A 16,844-nucleotide genomic window follows, 5' to 3' on the forward strand; every position below is an offset into this window, starting at 1 on the left:
AAGTTTTATTGCTGTGAAACCTTCTTTAAGTTTTCCCACAATATACAGTATCACCATCATGTTATTAAAAATAACAATAAAGCAGTTCACAACAAGCACTTGCCAAGGTGCATGGCATGCTCTATAGTGCCCACCTCCACTCTTGTTTCATCCAGAATTTGAAAATGCATCTGTTATCAACTCTATACAACTCTAACACCTATCCCACACCCTTAGGCTCAATTACATGGATCCTGGAAATGATCAGGGTTGTTTACAAACATGCCTTGCTCGGCTGTTTTTTCTAAGTTTGAGCCAGTGTCAGTGCCATCTCGCTCAAAAATTGTTAATCAACTAAAACCCTCATCTAGCCCTACAGACCCTGTCCCTCCAAGGTTGTTTAAGGAGGTGTGGGCTACAATTGGCTCAAGTGTCTGTCAAACTGTGAATAGCAGTCTTGTCTCCAGAATTGTCCCCTCTTTTTGCTAACAAGCTGTGATTGAACCTCTCCTTAAGAAACCAGGTCTGGACTCTTCCAATGTTTCTAATTTTCAGCCAATCTCAAAGCTTCCTTTTTTGGCTAAACTATTGGTAAAAAAAGCATTCTTAGTCAATTACAGCCCTTTTTAGATGCACATGGTATTTTAGAAAGTTTCCATTCAGGCTATAAGGCCCTGCATAGCACTGAGTCTGCAATTTTAAAGGTTTTTAATGACCTGTTTTTAATGACCGATTCTGGTAGTTCTGCCATTTTAGTGCTTTTAGACCTGACTGCTGCTTTCGACCCATGCAACTCTTTTAAACCGCCTTGAAGACTCTGTGGGTGTCAGGGGGACCGCATTAGATTGGTTTAGGTCTTACCTGTCAGGGAGATCCTGTACTGTCCGCTGCTCCGCTCCACTGTGGAGTCCCCCAGGGTTCAATTCTTGGCCCAATCCTTTTTTCGCTTTACCTTCTCCTGCTGGGTGCAATTTTTAGAAAGCACAGCATCTCCTACCATTTTATCTAAATAGTGTGCCATTTTTAACAATTCATTTAGTTGACAAATCAGCCCCACATGATTAGCAGGCGTTATTTAATCACTTTTATAACATTTTCCAATGCAGTGCTGTTGATACTGCAAATAGACACACACTCTTAAGGCATTTACTTTAAATGGCAAATTGCAAGACTTACTTTTTCCTAACGGCAATTAAAACAACACAATGGCTATTTCTGAATACCCTAAGATACCGTATTACTGTAACAATGCCCAATCTCACCACATGTTGCTGATTCCAATGCCTTTGCCACTGTTATCAATACCACTGTCACCTGATCCAGTGACAGCATTTTTGATACCAACATCAGTGTTACCAGTATCAAAACTAGTGTTACTGATACCAGTGCCAGTGTTACTAAAATGAGTACCAGTGTTACTAATATCAACACCGCTGTAACTAGTTTCAAAATCAGTGTAACCGATACCAATACCAGTGTTACTAAAATCAGTACTGTCGTAACTAGTTTCAATACCAGTGTATATCAATATCAGTGTTACTTATACCTATGGTGTTACAGATACAGATGATACTAATATCAAAACCAGTGCTAGTGATACCAATACCAGTGTTAATAGTATCAACTCTTGTGGTACTAATACCAGTACCAGTGTTACTGTTATACAGTGCTTAACAAATTTATTAGACCACCCTAACCCGAACCAAAGTAAGGTTTATGCCACAGCTGCCCTAAATTAACAGCATTGGTAATTGCCAAAATCATTTTTTATGTTTCTGCGATGGTTAATACACCAATATGTAGAAGCTCTTTAGCCCAAATGCAATTTTTAATGCTAAAATATAATTATTATTGTTATCCATGAATTTTCAAATTTACTGATTTACAAAAAAACTGAAAAAATAGTAAAGCACATTAATATTTCTTGATTAATATGTCAAATTATAGTTATTTACTTGCACTCCTGAAGAGAAAAATGAGTTTTAGTGGTTGAATGTTATGCTTGATTCATTTCTGACTTCTCAGAGAAGCCCAGTGAGCCGGCTCAAATTTGGGTGAATTTTCCTGTTCAAAATGGTAAAACGTGGAGAGCTCACTGAAAATGAAAGAATCCGCATTAAAGCACTTCATGATGCTGGATGGTCTTTGAGACAAATATGACAGGTGGTCTAATAAATTTGTTAAGCACTGTATATACCAATGTTACTGATTATATAAGAGCTGTTTCAGATATCAGTACCAGTGTAACTGATACCAAAACTGTAAATACTTATACCAATACTATTGCCATTGAGCACAGTATCCGTGTAATTAGTATTGATACCAGTGTTATCAATATCATTGCCAGTGGCATTGGCACTAATACTACTGACACCAACATTAATACCAGTGCCGTTAATACCATACCAGTGTTAACAATACCAAAACTAGGAATACCAGTACCTATACCAATGTCACTTATTAGCACTTTGCTATAAGCACTTAAAACAGTGAATCTGGGACCTGGGTATGATTAAATACCACAGCATCAGTGTTACTGTATATCCATGTCAAATAAATACTAAATAAATAAAAAATAAATGATTCAGATACCAGTGGTTCTGATACCAGTACCCGTTTTACTAATTCCAATACCAGTGTTACAGATATCAATACCAAAGTTACTGATATCATAACAGGAATACGATGCCATAACTTGTAAAACTGATGCTAATACCAGTGTCACTAATGACAGTACCAATGTTACAGATAGGATTTTAAGTGCCATTGACACTGATATTAGTACTAGTGGCACCAAAATTTAGCCCAACTACACTGATACCAATACCACTGACACTGATAACAATACCAGTGTCACAATAGCTAAACGGGTCATTCTGATAGCAGTACCAGTGCCACAGATACCAGTACAAGTGTTACGACAGTCTTACAGATATCACTACGTGTGTCGCTAATAACCACCAACACTCATACCAGTATCAGTGTTCCCAGTGCCAAAACCAGTGTTACTAGAACAATACCAGTGCCAGCAGTATTATTACCAGTGTTTCCCATACCAGTACCAGTAATGTAGGAGTAAATTTGATTATGGTGATAAAAAACAATAGTCCAGTGCTGGCAGATTGTGCATTGTAAGCCAGAGCTAGCAAGCAATAATAATACAGATATTTTTTCATAAGATCAGCACTCTCTTTTGACTGATACTAAGGTCTTGGCATAAGTATATTGAAAGAAAAATGGTTTCAGAAAGTCACTTTTTCACATTAGTGCTGCCGTGTTCCTTTTATGGTCTATGTAGGTCTTGTAAAGTAAGAGATGTCTTCTTCTTTTATTGTTAATTGGCCCCAGTCTGCTATTCTAGCTTACTTTATTCTTGTCCATCAGTCATTGTGTAGTTTTGTTTTAATGAGCCTATGAACATTCACTCGTGATCCTGTCTTTAATTCACAGTATAGGGCAGAGTATTGGCCACTTGCCTTGTTGGTCCCTGTCCCCTTTATACTAACACTTCAGAAAGGACCAATTGTAAATGTGGCCACAGTTCAGAGTGATGCATCCTGAGTGGTGATAAGTTTAACCAGGAGGGAAGAGATGCGGGGGCCAAGAGGAGGAAAGATGAAAAGAGTAAATCCTCATTATGTGTCTGCTAATAAAGAATTACCTCTGTCAGCCGTAGCGTTTTATTGTTGGAGAGTCCCCATCCATCAAAAATGGCCCTTACAGCCTCAAGCAAAGAATTGCTTCTGAAATTACTTTCTCCCCCAACAGGTCCTCTGAGACTTGGATAAGGGGATTCAGGTAGAGATGGGAATGGCACCATTTTACAGGGGAAACCATCTTAGGGTCCCATGGGTATTGAGCACCACCAAACTTGGCTATATATGAGTTTTTCTTTCCAATATAATGAGCTTGCTGAGATTACAAAAATGTCAAAGTGAGTGTTGGCTTCACATGAAATCAGGAGAGGCTTATTCAGATGAAATTAAACAATGTAAATTTTGTGGATGGCTTCAGTGTACATTCTGAGGAGTTTACAAGTCACTGCTGACTTGATTATTTTCTGCAGCTTGGTATGGAACAGTAATGTGTCTTTCTTCAGCTACAGAAGTAAAAGCTCCACAGTTTTCCCCATTAACCAACTCTGTGCCTCTCACCTCGCCAATGAGAAGCCACAGTGGGCTTTCCTCAGCTATCTGGGAGAGATGGAGTAGCACGCTGTCTTTAAAAACAGCAGCGCTGGCAGCAGTTGACTTTTAGAGAGCAGTTGCCCACGGAGTCCAGCCTCTGAGAATTTCTACCTTTTGTGGTGTTAGGTTTTAAGACTCAAACAAAACAACTTTGGTGGAGAAGATGAGACAAGCCAAGCACATGGAGTGGTGCTCTTCTCTTTCCTAATTGGCTGCAGTCTCTGGGGTTTGTTATCTGGAGGGAAGCAGAGATGAGATGCAGTCGGGATGGCTGTTTGTTTTTTAGCCCCTGTGTGGGATGTGAATGATAGCGCGAGCCCTGAATGATATCATTAGTGAACTACTGCCTTGTTGTGCACACTCCAGTCAATCAGCGTGGAGAGCCTGAGAGATAGCGAAATGGTAAGATACTGAAGCGAGACCGTGGGAGGACAGTTGTTATCCTCTCTGTGTATGAATGGTTATTGTTGCGTCTTATCAAAGACCACCAGTGTTGACAAGGAGCAGCTCTGTACAGAGAGCTTGTTGACTTCTCCGTAAGTGTGAGGCTTTCATGTGGGAAAGAGGGCGATGCAGACAAACGCCTTTACGTAAATACAAGATGAGAATGGGTAGATTACAATTACATTGTTAACAAGCTCAAGGTGACCCTGAAAAACAGATGGACTGGCCAGATTCCATGTCTATCATCTGGCAGATCCATTCTTCAAAGCTCCAGTCTGAAATCACTGTGCCAGATCTGAGAACAGACCAGACCAATCAGCATCATTTGAGGAGAACAAGGCGGTATGGTGGGGTTTAGTTGTACTGTAAGCTGTTATATACAATGGCTGCTGGTGGCGCTATTAGCTTGTGTGTTGCTATGGCGCCATTTTTTTAAAGCTATATTTTTGGGCATTTTATGCTTTTTTTCAGAGAGGAGGGCAGTGGACAAAGTAGGAAAAAGGGATAAGAGAGTGGGGGAGAGACATGCAGGAAAGGAGCTGCAGGCCAGACCTGAACCAGGGCCACTCATATACATGGGGTGTGACCTAACCCCGAGGTCATCTGCACCCCTACAGCAGCAGTTTAATTAAAAATGGGTGACATTTGTTATTAAAACAAGAGCAAAAATAAAAGCATTTTCAAATATTTTCCTGGCCAGAAAGATGGTTTCCCTCTGCTCCTGAACTGCTTTGGCATGAGTTTGTGATGGTTAGGTGGTGGTGGGGTTTAGCAGTATTGCAAACTGGTAGCTATCCCAGTCGACCCACATTGTTTTTCAGGGCTGATACTGATACCATTTATTAACAGTTTGTGAGACAGACAACTGATATTGGGAACCGATGTGCATTTATAATAATGTGCAAAATGTACTCGATGTGGCAAAAGTAAAATTGCAAGATCCGAAAAGGAAGGAAAATAAACAATTTAGCCCAAGCTCTATCAGCATGGTAACCTGACATGCCAGATGGATTTGTTTCACACATCCATCCGGTAAACCACTCATAGACAGCGTTTGAGAAAGGGCGGAGCCTTTGAAAAAAAACTCGGAGGGTGATTGGATGGACGTTCTATCTGTCATATCTTTATGGGCCAATCAGATCAACAAAACACGTGACGTAGCTGCTACCAAGCTGCACCCCTATAGAAAACGGTATAACGTGAACCATGGCAACTGTAGACATACCAGTACATGACTTTTGTCGTTTTTGAGAAGAAAACAACCTAATGCTGTTCTTTGTTCTTCTATTAATGAAGAAATGTCGTCAAGTTCTGATAAAACTGGCACTTTAGCAGCATCCACGCTAATGTCTTCCACCATATCTGCACCGGCGTCTTGTTGCTGCTTGTTTACGTCAGGACACCGCTGCGCCCGAAAGCACTGCCCCTCGACAATGATTGGTCCTGTCACTTTCTAACCGGGCCCAAACGATTCAGACAGGAGCTTTGCAATAGCAAAGTAGTCGCAGCAGGATAACAGAAAGTGATGTCATATGCTCACTGTGGCTCCAAGAACCTCCATGAAAACATTTCAATGCAGTAAGTGTAGTTTACATAGGGCTGCTAGTTCTGTGAGGTACATAGCTATCAAGCTAAAGCTAATCTCACAGAGCAGCTACTTTAGCTATGTTACCTGCGTAGTAACGTTAGTTTAAGCTACGTTTGCTAAAGCTCACGTTGCTAATGCTAATTTGGCTATAGATAACGGAGCTATGGTGCAAACATAGCTTAAGCTTAGCTCAAAAAGCATTTACGTAAGCTGATGTTGCTGAAGCTAACTTAGCTACATTGGTATATGTAGTAATGTTAATTAGCTTTAGCTAAAGCTAACATAACCAAAACAAGCCACCATTCATGTAACTACTTTTAAAACAGATCATTGCATAATTTTATCCCAGATTCTGTTTTATTTATGAAATGTTTCCTTGTCTGTAATGTTTGAAGTGTGGTTATTTCATGAATGTAACTGCCAGACTGTCTGAATAAAGCTGAAATTTAAAAAAAAATCTTAAATGGTAAATATGTTGTACCAACAAATAAGGGCACTTCTGTTCTGAGATATATAGGATCTCAGATGAACAGTCTGTGCGAGTCGCTGTCAGAAATATACAGTCTGCAGCAAGACCTCTCTCACTGACTTTGCTGTTTAGGGACACAGCTATCTCTGTGGGCAGGCCTGCTGACCTCCACTGACTTTTTCTTTCTTTCTTTTCTTTTTTTTTTTTACTTATTTTACTTAGATCATGCTTCCCTGATTACTTTATCCTTATGGCCAATTTGTGTCAAGATTATCAAGCCAAGGGCTAAAGCATTTGTGAGTTCCTCAAATAAATAAAGATAATACTAGATGTAATTGTTGCTTTGATTACCATTGTTTTATAATTATGATAAGCAGAAGCTGTAGTATAGTTATTCAGAATTCATAAATCCTATTTTAAGGTATTGCAGAAAAAGCACTCATAAAAAGAGTGTAGTTTAGGAAGGAAATCAAAATTATAGGAAAATTAATTGAATGTAAAATTATGACCATGGTCCATGGGGCCAAATAATTGGCCCCTGGGCCTGACCTGGTGGATCACAGACTAAAAATATTAAATGTATATGATGTCTCTGTGCCATTGCTGTGATCATTTACTCTGACATTGCTTACCCAGCCATTGTGACTGCCTTGTGTTGACTCATTGCTACACCATAAATAGATGTTGTGTATCTCGTGCTGCCTTAAATAAATGATTCCCTGTCTAAAGCGGCTGATGTCTGCTCTCTGACTCACCATTAAACTCAGCGACAAGGGTCTCAGTCAGGTGACAGTAAAGATTATCTGCTCATGTCAAACAGGAACTGTCAGTCACTATTATTACCCACATGATGCAGACATTAGAAGGCACTGAGGGTTAGAGGTGGGGTGATCAAATAGATTTATCTCAGCCTGGGAGTCCTGCTGGCAGCCAACAAACGCTGAATTATGGCACGAAAGCTGCTGTGTGAACAAAGTGGGACGGTGAGGAGAGGTGCAGTGTAGTAGCAGCACAATGCTGTCAAAAATATCCCCTTATGTGAGAAATGGAATGGAAAAAAGAGAGAAGATTGTGGCATTCAGATGTGCTAATTATGCAAAGATGCTAGGGACATGAGCATGAGTGTTGCTGGCTTCCATCTGTGGCCCCTCAGTGCCAGCCTTTCACAGACTGCCTCTGACACAGAGCACAGACCAGCAGCAAAGCTGACCACAGCAGGGCTTTTGTGTTGATTTCTTCCTCCTCCACTTTCTGAGGGACAGAAGGGAACTAAACAAAGTGGTCAGGAGGACTAGTTCTGTCCTGGACTGTCCCCTAGACTCTGTGGGGGAGTTGGGTGAGAGGAGGATGTTAGCCAAGCTGACGACTAACAACTCCTCTCACACCTACACTGCCTATAAAATATATTCACAGCCTTGGACGTTGTACCCTTTAATTCATTTTATAAATCAATCATGGTCAATATAATTTAGCTTTTTAGACCAAAAATGTCTTTAAACTTCTTTAATGTGAAGTTTAAAACAGATTTCTGTAAAGCAATACCAATTAAACAAAAATATGTAATTTAAATAATGCATAAATGTAAGTAACTGACCTAATTCAACAGAGACCCAGCCAATTGTTGCTAGTAGTCTTACAATTAGTGAAACAGGGATCACTTGAGTGCAGTGAATATGTCTCAAGTAATTGTAGTATAAAGACACCTGTCTCTGGAAGGTCCAGTCGGTGGTGGATTAGTAGTCCTGGCTACCATTACTCCATGAGGACAAAAGAATACTCCAAGCAACTAAGATAACTGATTATTAAAAAGTATAATTCAGGGGATGGATACAAAAACTCAAAGGCACTGAACATCCCAGAGTTCAGGGTTTGAAAAGGGCTGTTCATGCCCGATCCCCTTGCAGCCTGACAGAGTTTGAACAGTTTTGCAAAGAAGAATGGAGTACAATTTTAGTGTCCAGATGTGCAAGCCTGATTGAGACCTATCCGCACAGACTCAGTGCCGTGATTGCAGCCAAAGGTGCATCCACGAAATACTGACTTGAAGGGGGTGAATATTTATGCAGGCACTTATTTTACATTACATATTTTTAAAAATTGTATCTATCTGTATATTCTTATATGTATGAATAATTGTTTATACTCCCACAGTCCCAAAGATGCTACCACCACCTTTCCAAAGTGTGCAATTCTACCTTGCTCTTTAACTCTTTTTTATTTTCAGATAAGTAATGCTAGTTTCAAAGGTTGTACCTCTTTCACATCAACACCATATACACTGTGTGTGTTTTTTCTTAGAATCTGACACCTGAGGAGGTGTACACATGTACATATGTTTACAATACTGTTGTAATTATTGCTTTTGTCTATTATCTTGTATTTAAGTATGGTAGGCGTATGTTCCCCTTGACTTTTGCTATATACAACTGATTACATTGCCCACTACTGTTAAACAGTTGTAAATTTCCCCCAATGGGGGACCAATTAAGATATACTTTATCTTATTACAAACCAAATGTATGTAATTATATTTTAAAAAATTAATATAGTGCTTATCCTTTTCATTTAAGCCTGTAATGGTGCATTTCAAATGTGCAGCTCATCCATTTACTATATATAAATATGGATGAAGAATTTCCATCTCCTTCATCATGCAAATTGAAGCCAAAGTGTCCTGCAACAAGGGCTATCATACTGCGCTGGTGATGCCATTTGGAGCCATTAGATGCAGCTGGTTGGTGAATCTGTGAAATTGACAGCTCAATCTGTCTGCTAACCAAAGCACACATTTAACGATAAATCTGCAAAGTTCCATCAATTTGGTTTAGCTCAAAGCAGGGCAAACTCTTGTGTTGTGTTGATACCTAATGTCTAAATTTTATTCCTCGATAGGCTACTTTCCTCGATACCACGTGCTTTAAAAAGTATTTCTCATTATTTAATGTGATAAAAATATCAAATTTATTGAACAAAATTTTCTCTTCCTCTCTGTTTCCACAGTAGGGAGAGAGAGAGTGAACACAGAGGTGGGCGATCTGCGTTTGGATTAAGTAGAGAGAGGGAGGACTGATAGTTACAAGCAAAGCAGTGATTCAGTATCAACTGTTACTAAAGCCAAGGCACCAGCGTATTAGCAGGGAAAATGGCATAAGAAAATCACTTGAAAAATGTACCTTGGCATCCTAAAATATAAGATCTAAAAAGCTGTTGACAGAGAGGAAAAGTATACCCTCAGTATGTAATATTAAATAAACTGACATGAAACATGCCGAAAGGCGAATCTCACTCTCCTTTTAAAGCTCTACACAGACTGCAAGCTGTCTGCAGACAAATGTGAGTGGGAGAATCACTGTCAGATATTTCTGACTGACAATTTATGAGCTGATTATGAGACTGTGTCTCTCTCATCTGCATGCAGACATGTGGGCACTTTAAGAGATGTTATGGTGGTGGAGACACTTTGTAGTAAAGGAGACTCAAACCAGCTTGTTTCCATTCTCCTTAAGTGTCATTAGGCAAGAATATTCCCTCTGTGCTGCTCTGAAAAAAACAAATGTATATAATTCTGTGGTCCTCTTTCTAAGCTCTCCTCAGACTTTCCTTTCCTCTTTTTTCTCTTATACTCAGTTCTTCTTCATGTGTAATGCTGGCACCAGGAGTAGTTGTTTATGTTTGTGGGGGCGATCAGAGACCATGGCGAGGGCTGGCAGTATCAGTATTGTCTCTACCTGGGGCTTGCATGCATGGAGAGCAGCTCTGTTCAAGGTGGTGATGATTGGGCTGTGATGGTCATGTGGTAGGTTAGGTAAGATAAAGGAAGTCTTCATGTTTCATGTCTGGTCTACTTAGTTGGATTGGGGAACCTGTGAAGGGCCATGTAGTAGGGTAGGTAGCATCTGCATTGTCCCTGGGTTGAAGTGCAACTGAAATCCATGTAGTTAGTTATGTAACTTATCAGTTGCACATAGGGGCATAATTAGTAGTGAGCACTTGCCCTTTCACTAGGGCAAAAACATCTTCTGTCCATTTCAAACTGGGCCTTATACCTTTATTTTTTATTCTGTGATGATTATTAAAATAATTTTTCAAACATTAGAAGAATATGTCAGGTAATGAAGTAATTAAATCATGCTTGGAACTCTTGTTTTACATTCAAGTTCTTCAGTATAATTTGTTATGCTTTTTTGATGACTTGTATAATAAAATGAGCACAGTATATGGGCCGCCACCTACACTATATTGCCAGAAGTATTGGCTCACCTGCCTTGACTCGCACATGAACTTAAGTGACATCCCATTATTAATCCATAGGGTTTAATATGTTGGTCCACCCTTTGCAGCTATAACCACTTCAACTCTTCTGGGAAGGCTTTCCACAAGGGTTAGCAGTGTATTCATGGAAATTTTTGACCATTCTTCCAGAAGCACATTTGTGAGGTTACACACTGATGTTGAACGAGAAGGCCTGGCTCTCAGTTTCCGCTCTAATTCATCCCAAAGGTGTTCTATCGGGTTGAGGTCAGGACTCTGTGCAGGCCAGTCAAGTTCAGCCACACCAAACTCTCTCTCATCCATGTCTTTATGGACCTTGCTTTGTGCACTGGTGCACAGTCATGTTGGAACAGGAAGGGGCCATCCCCAAACTGTTCCCACTTTACATTTGGTACAGTGAAGTCAGACAAGTACTATTCTCCTGGCAACTGCCAAACCCAAACTCATCCATGAGATTGCCAGATGGAAAAATTTGATTCGTCACTCCAGAGAACGCGTCTCCACTGCTCTAGAGTCCAGTGGCGGCGTGCTTTACACCACTGCATCCGACACTTTGCATTGCACTTGGTGATGTATGGTTTGGATATAACTGCCTGGCCATGGAAACCCATTCCATGAAGCTCTCTACGCACTGTTCTTTAGCTAATCTGAGAGCCACATGAAGTTTGGAGGTCTGTGGGTTGACTCTGCAGAAAGTTGGCAACCTCTGTGCACTACTTAGCATCTGCTGAGCCTGCTCTGTCATTTTACGTGGCCTACCACTTCGTGGCTGAGTTGCTGTTGATTTCAATTTGGATGGGTAAGTGAATACTTTTGGCAGTATAGTGTATATAACCTGGCTTTGCAATGTTGACCACAGCTGGCAGCCCTCTGTGCAGTGACGCTAGAGACTATGTGAGGTCACAATGTCTCCTTAAGTTTATATCAAACAGCCTTTATTTTTGTTCCCTGCTTGTGCAGTTTTGTGCTGCTACAGCATTAACTGCACAAAGGACACACCGGATACATCCTCCAAGGTTATCCTTCCTGACTGCACTTTTTTATTAATAATTGTGTGTCCATGTTTAATCTTTCAAGTGTTCTTTCAAGAGATGTTGCTGTATTTCTGTGTTTAATGTCCATAAAGCAGTATTTTCCTTTTGTGGTATTGTGTTGAAAGGTATTCAGGGTATTTTTAGACGTTTAATATATCTAATTTCTTCCTGTCTTTGTGTTCCCTCAGAGGCCAGCGGACAAATGTCGCTACGTGGTGGGCAGCGTCCTCTCCCAGGGTGAAGAGCAGCCAGATGAAGAGCTAAAGGAGCTGTATCAGAAGTTTGGCTTCAAAGTGTTTTCTCTGCCTGAAGTGAGCCATGCTGTGACCACCAGCTTCCCCTGCACCACGCCTTTGTCTTACATCTTGGGACCTTATAGAGTCTACCCGAGACTTTCTTCCTACATTGAGGTAAAAACAGCATAAGAATACACAATGTTGAGATGCCTGTAAACACTGGAGTCACCCTAAGAGGCTGTTTACATCCTGCATTAAAATTTTCCTGCTCCTCAGTTTTATACAAAAAGGTGTTATTTGCAGTAACTTGATCCTGAAGACATATGAATGTCGGATAAAGGGGCAGGAGTGAAGAACACCAGTAAGGAATGGAGGAGCTTTAGTACATTACAGCTCTAGCTGGACCTGTGGGCTGTAGTTACCAGAAAAATTCTACATACATTCGGTGTGATCCCCTGCACTTTACAAAAATTGATTGTTCCATATGAGAAAAAGAAATGGATTCTCAATTATGGGACATGGATGTTCTTTATTTGTGCACAGCCCATTTTAATGTATGAAAGATAGTAAAAAAACAAGATGTTCACAAAGTGCAATAGTGAGTCATTAAATCAAACAAGAATAAACATTATTGATGAATAACAAAAGCTGGCAGTGCTTGTATGCAGCTACAGTCACGTTGGAGTCCATGCTGCTAAACTAAAGTGGACAAATGCATCCCAGAAAGCCTGTAAATGTGGCTGAAGTATGAAATAGATGCTTTATCATTATACTGGTGTGCAAGACAATAATACAATGAAGATGGAATGGCACTCCTTCAGTTAAACCTGAAAATTGTCACATTTTGAGAGAAAGAAAAATGTTAGAAACAGTATTTAAAGCCACAAAATGTAATGTGATGTGTAAAAAACACAAAGAGCAACAACAATGTTTACAAAATGCAGTTTTCAGTGGCTGTTACACTCATGCGTGCCACCATCTTCCAGCTCATCTTAGCTTGAATGACTGAACCTTGCTGTGTGTGCTTGTGATCATGCTCGCATGTTAATACCAGGTGTAAACAAGGCTTGAGGCTCTTTTTGCCTCCTTAAATCTTAAAATAGTTGACTCTGCAGTTTGTGAATGCTCATGTCATCTCAATAAAGGATCCCTCTTAATACCCCAAAGAGGATCTGGCTGCAGACCTCTATGGTGGGGTGTTCTGCTGCAGATCTCTACAATGGGACGACTTTTACTGTGGGGCAGGAAGTGGTGCTTGCTGTTAGAAGTTAGGGTAAGTGGCAATTTTTAACAACAGTGGAATTTTATGAATAAAATTTGAAAATATACAGAGTGGATACTTTAACCCCTTAAAGCCTTTTGATTTATATTTGATACATACTTTTATGATACCTTCATGCAATCAATATGATCAATAAATTACTAAAAAGAACTTCTGAATACAATCCGATAAATGATAAAAATGCCCTCAAGTGGATTATTAGTTACCAAAAACACTTAATGTATAAAATGAAATACAAAAACTATAAATGTTAAATTTGATTGAAATATGGATTTTTGGGGGGATATTAGGAGAAAGTGAAGTAAATATTTCAGTAAAAAAAAAAAAAAAAAAAAAAAAAGAATTTTCTGACTATAATTTGTGTTTTCAGGCTTTAATGGGTTAAGATTCAATGCACGACAAACTAAGGAAACCCCAAAGAGGGTTAGGGTTAAGCACTCAAACCCTAAGGGTTAGGTTAAGGATAAGGGGAAGGGGGTAAATTAGAAAATAACACACCAAAAACTAAGAAAAAAAAGCAACAAGGGTTTGTAGTGTATGCCACCTCCCGCCCTGCAGTTGAGGTCACCCCATTGTAGAGGTCTGCAGCTGATGAGGCCAGAACGCCCCACCACAGAGGTCTGCAGCCAGATGCCTTACAAAAACCCAGGGCTAAAGATTTAAGTAGTCTCTCTTTCTTCCAGTAGTAAGTACTTCCTCTAAAGTAAGACACGTTTTCTCTTCCGTTGTCTTCCTTACATCCCTTTGTTTGCAGTGGGTGGCAATCATCTTGTGATCATATCTGTCCTCCTTTCTGCTTCCCGCTTGTCAAAACGCCACTCGCTCATGTGTTGTTTAATTCATCACATGAGCAGAGGAGGTCTTTAAAGCAAATTAAGAATAGATGAAGTAGTGGAAATAAAGGTAGGTGTGAGTCCTGCGGCCCATAGGCTGAGCTCCATGTCCTCGGGACAGGCCTCAAAAAGCTATTGACATTTACTGATGACATTTGCACACATGGATTCATTAAGGGGCATCCCATCGCATGAATAAATTTAGAGTGTGCTTGTGTGTGAGTGCGCGCACTCTCTCACTCGCACGCCTATCCATCTGTTTATTTAGGCATCTATCTCTTCACAGGACTTAAAAATATACCCATCCTCTTGTCAGAAATGTAGCATTATGTCTGAAATGTGCTGTTTTTATTTTCACCTTTGTGGGTGGTATAAACTTTTGCCATCATATTCATGACTGAGGGAAACATGTCTGTTTAATGGAAAGAGGGGCCACACTTGAGTGCTTAGATTCATCACTGTACCTCTCTAATTCAGTGAAGCTTTTTATGTTTTATCAGTAAACTTCAGTGTTTGAAATGCCTGTGCATCATCAGCATGTAGAGCCAAACGGTAGAGCATTTTCTGTGTTGTCATCCACCTGTTGTTGTGTTGGGTCAAGGATTGGAAAGTAAAAGTGCAGTGATCCCGCCAATGGCATTATTCATTGGCTGTATCCAGATCTGCAAAGCAATGCTAAAGATAGCCTGCTTGTTGAAGGCAGATCATCTCTGAAAGGTTTAAGTTGATTGTGTTGTTGACTTTCATCACAACCTTTCCCCAGAGTTCTCTTTAGTTTTCTGGGTCATTCATGGTGACAATACGTTTTTTATCATTTGTTCAATATTCAACACAAACAGAAGCTATACATAACATGATGAGGGATGAGTTCAGTAGAGATCATTAATGCTCTCTTTTTCTTCCCATTAGATTGTCTTATTATCAGTGTGCAATTCTCCTGTGTACACCACCATCTGTCTTATCTGATAGCTATATTTAATGAATACTTGTTTTCGGCTGTCTTCTGTTGCATTTTGTGTCAATCCTTTTTAGCCACACAGCTTGACCCACCAGTAGGAGTAGCTAGTGTAATGAGAAAATAACTCCTTGATATCCTTTCATCCATAAAACACACATACTTTTGTTGCTGCAGCCAGGACTAGAACTATTCCAGCAAGTCTCCAACTACTACATGGGTGTCTGGATTTTTAGCATAGTAAGTGTTGTTGCCTCCTTTTGTAGTGAATTAGAAATCTTAGCTGTATTCTGCAGTTACATATCAACTTGCTTTGGTGCGTTGGATTGCAACACATTTGAAATACAGTTTGTGCTTATGGTGTATCTGCTCCCATCTATAGTTACAGCGGCCTCCATAATTCACAAATGGAAGAAGTTTGGCACATCCGGGACTCCTCCAAGAGTTTGTCATCCGGCAAAACTGAGTGACAGAGGAGAAGGGCCTTAGTAAGAGGGGTGACCAAGAATCTGATGGTAACTCTGATTGAGCTGCAGAGATCCTGTGTGAAGATGGGACAAAGATCCAGAAGATCAACCATCACTGCAGCTCTCCACTGACCTGGGCTTTATGGCAAAGTGGCTGGACGAAGGCCTCTCCTCGGTGCAAAATGCATGAAAGCCAGCTTGGAGTTTGCAAAAAACTCTAAATAAAAGCCCTTCTGAATACTTATTTACTTATGTAAATGATCTTCGTGCGCACCTGTCCTGGTGGACTGGGATTCATAAAGAGAATTGCGTGAAGGTGTGCATGGGCACAGTTTTATAAATCTGAATTATTTTTAGAGGTTTTGGCATACGTACACTTTTAATCTGGGTTCTATGTGCTATTTTTTAAATGAAACCCCAGGTGTTTTGTCATTATAATGTCAAAATAAAAAAAAAATCAGATATGTATCTGATGAAAAACTAAACCAGTGAAGCACAGCCTTAGAAAGCTAGAAGTCACCAGTTTGTGGGGTCACTAATGGAACTGATACACCAGTGTCATTTCTGTTAGTTTAAAGGTTTTAATGTCAACCTCTAAAACAGAAAATATTTATCTCTACTTAGTGTGACATCCATGTTTGTCACTGAGCAGTATAAATAACTCATCATTTAGATGTGGATCAGTCTGTTTGACTTTAAAACTTTGATCCACAGTCATTCCTGCAGCTGTGATGATTCTGCCATATCCCGTCCATCTCTACACTCTTACTGGTCATGCAAAAGGTGTTGTGTTAGCTTTTGTAATGTCAATGTGCTAAACAGACACAGGGGAAGCGTGGCAGCTATCAAGCCTATCTATATGAGTAAAGCCACTCATAAGGGGTGGTTAGAGGAATGCCCAGCTGCATGGAGGGGCCCTAGCTGACACGTGCTGTCCTAAATGTCATCGATAAAAATCTACTTTTATTTTAAACCTAAATACTCACCATTACTTATTAAAGCAAAAGCATAAAAATCATGCACACTTAATTTGTTATTGTCTGTTTAGATTTTAAACTCTTCTTGTTAAATTGGTCCACCAAAGCCTTCTTTGGTTTG

General features: G+C 40.0%; 1 protein-coding gene across 1 annotated transcript in view; it reads left to right on the top strand.

Moving 5' to 3' along the window:
* Positions 1-16,844, top strand: part of tex264a (testis expressed 264, ER-phagy receptor a) — a 125,017-nt gene that overhangs the window by 15,426 nt on the left and 92,747 nt on the right. The window contains exon 2 of the mRNA XM_041783997.1: positions 12,162-12,383. Within this exon, the coding sequence (XP_041639931.1) occupies positions 12,162-12,383 (222 nt within the window). The remainder of the gene's footprint in view (positions 1-12,161; positions 12,384-16,844) is intronic.

This window comes from Cheilinus undulatus, linkage group 3 (genome assembly GCF_018320785.1).
Source record: "Cheilinus undulatus linkage group 3, ASM1832078v1, whole genome shotgun sequence".
Classification (NCBI taxonomy): Eukaryota; Metazoa; Chordata; class Actinopteri; order Labriformes; family Labridae; genus Cheilinus; species Cheilinus undulatus.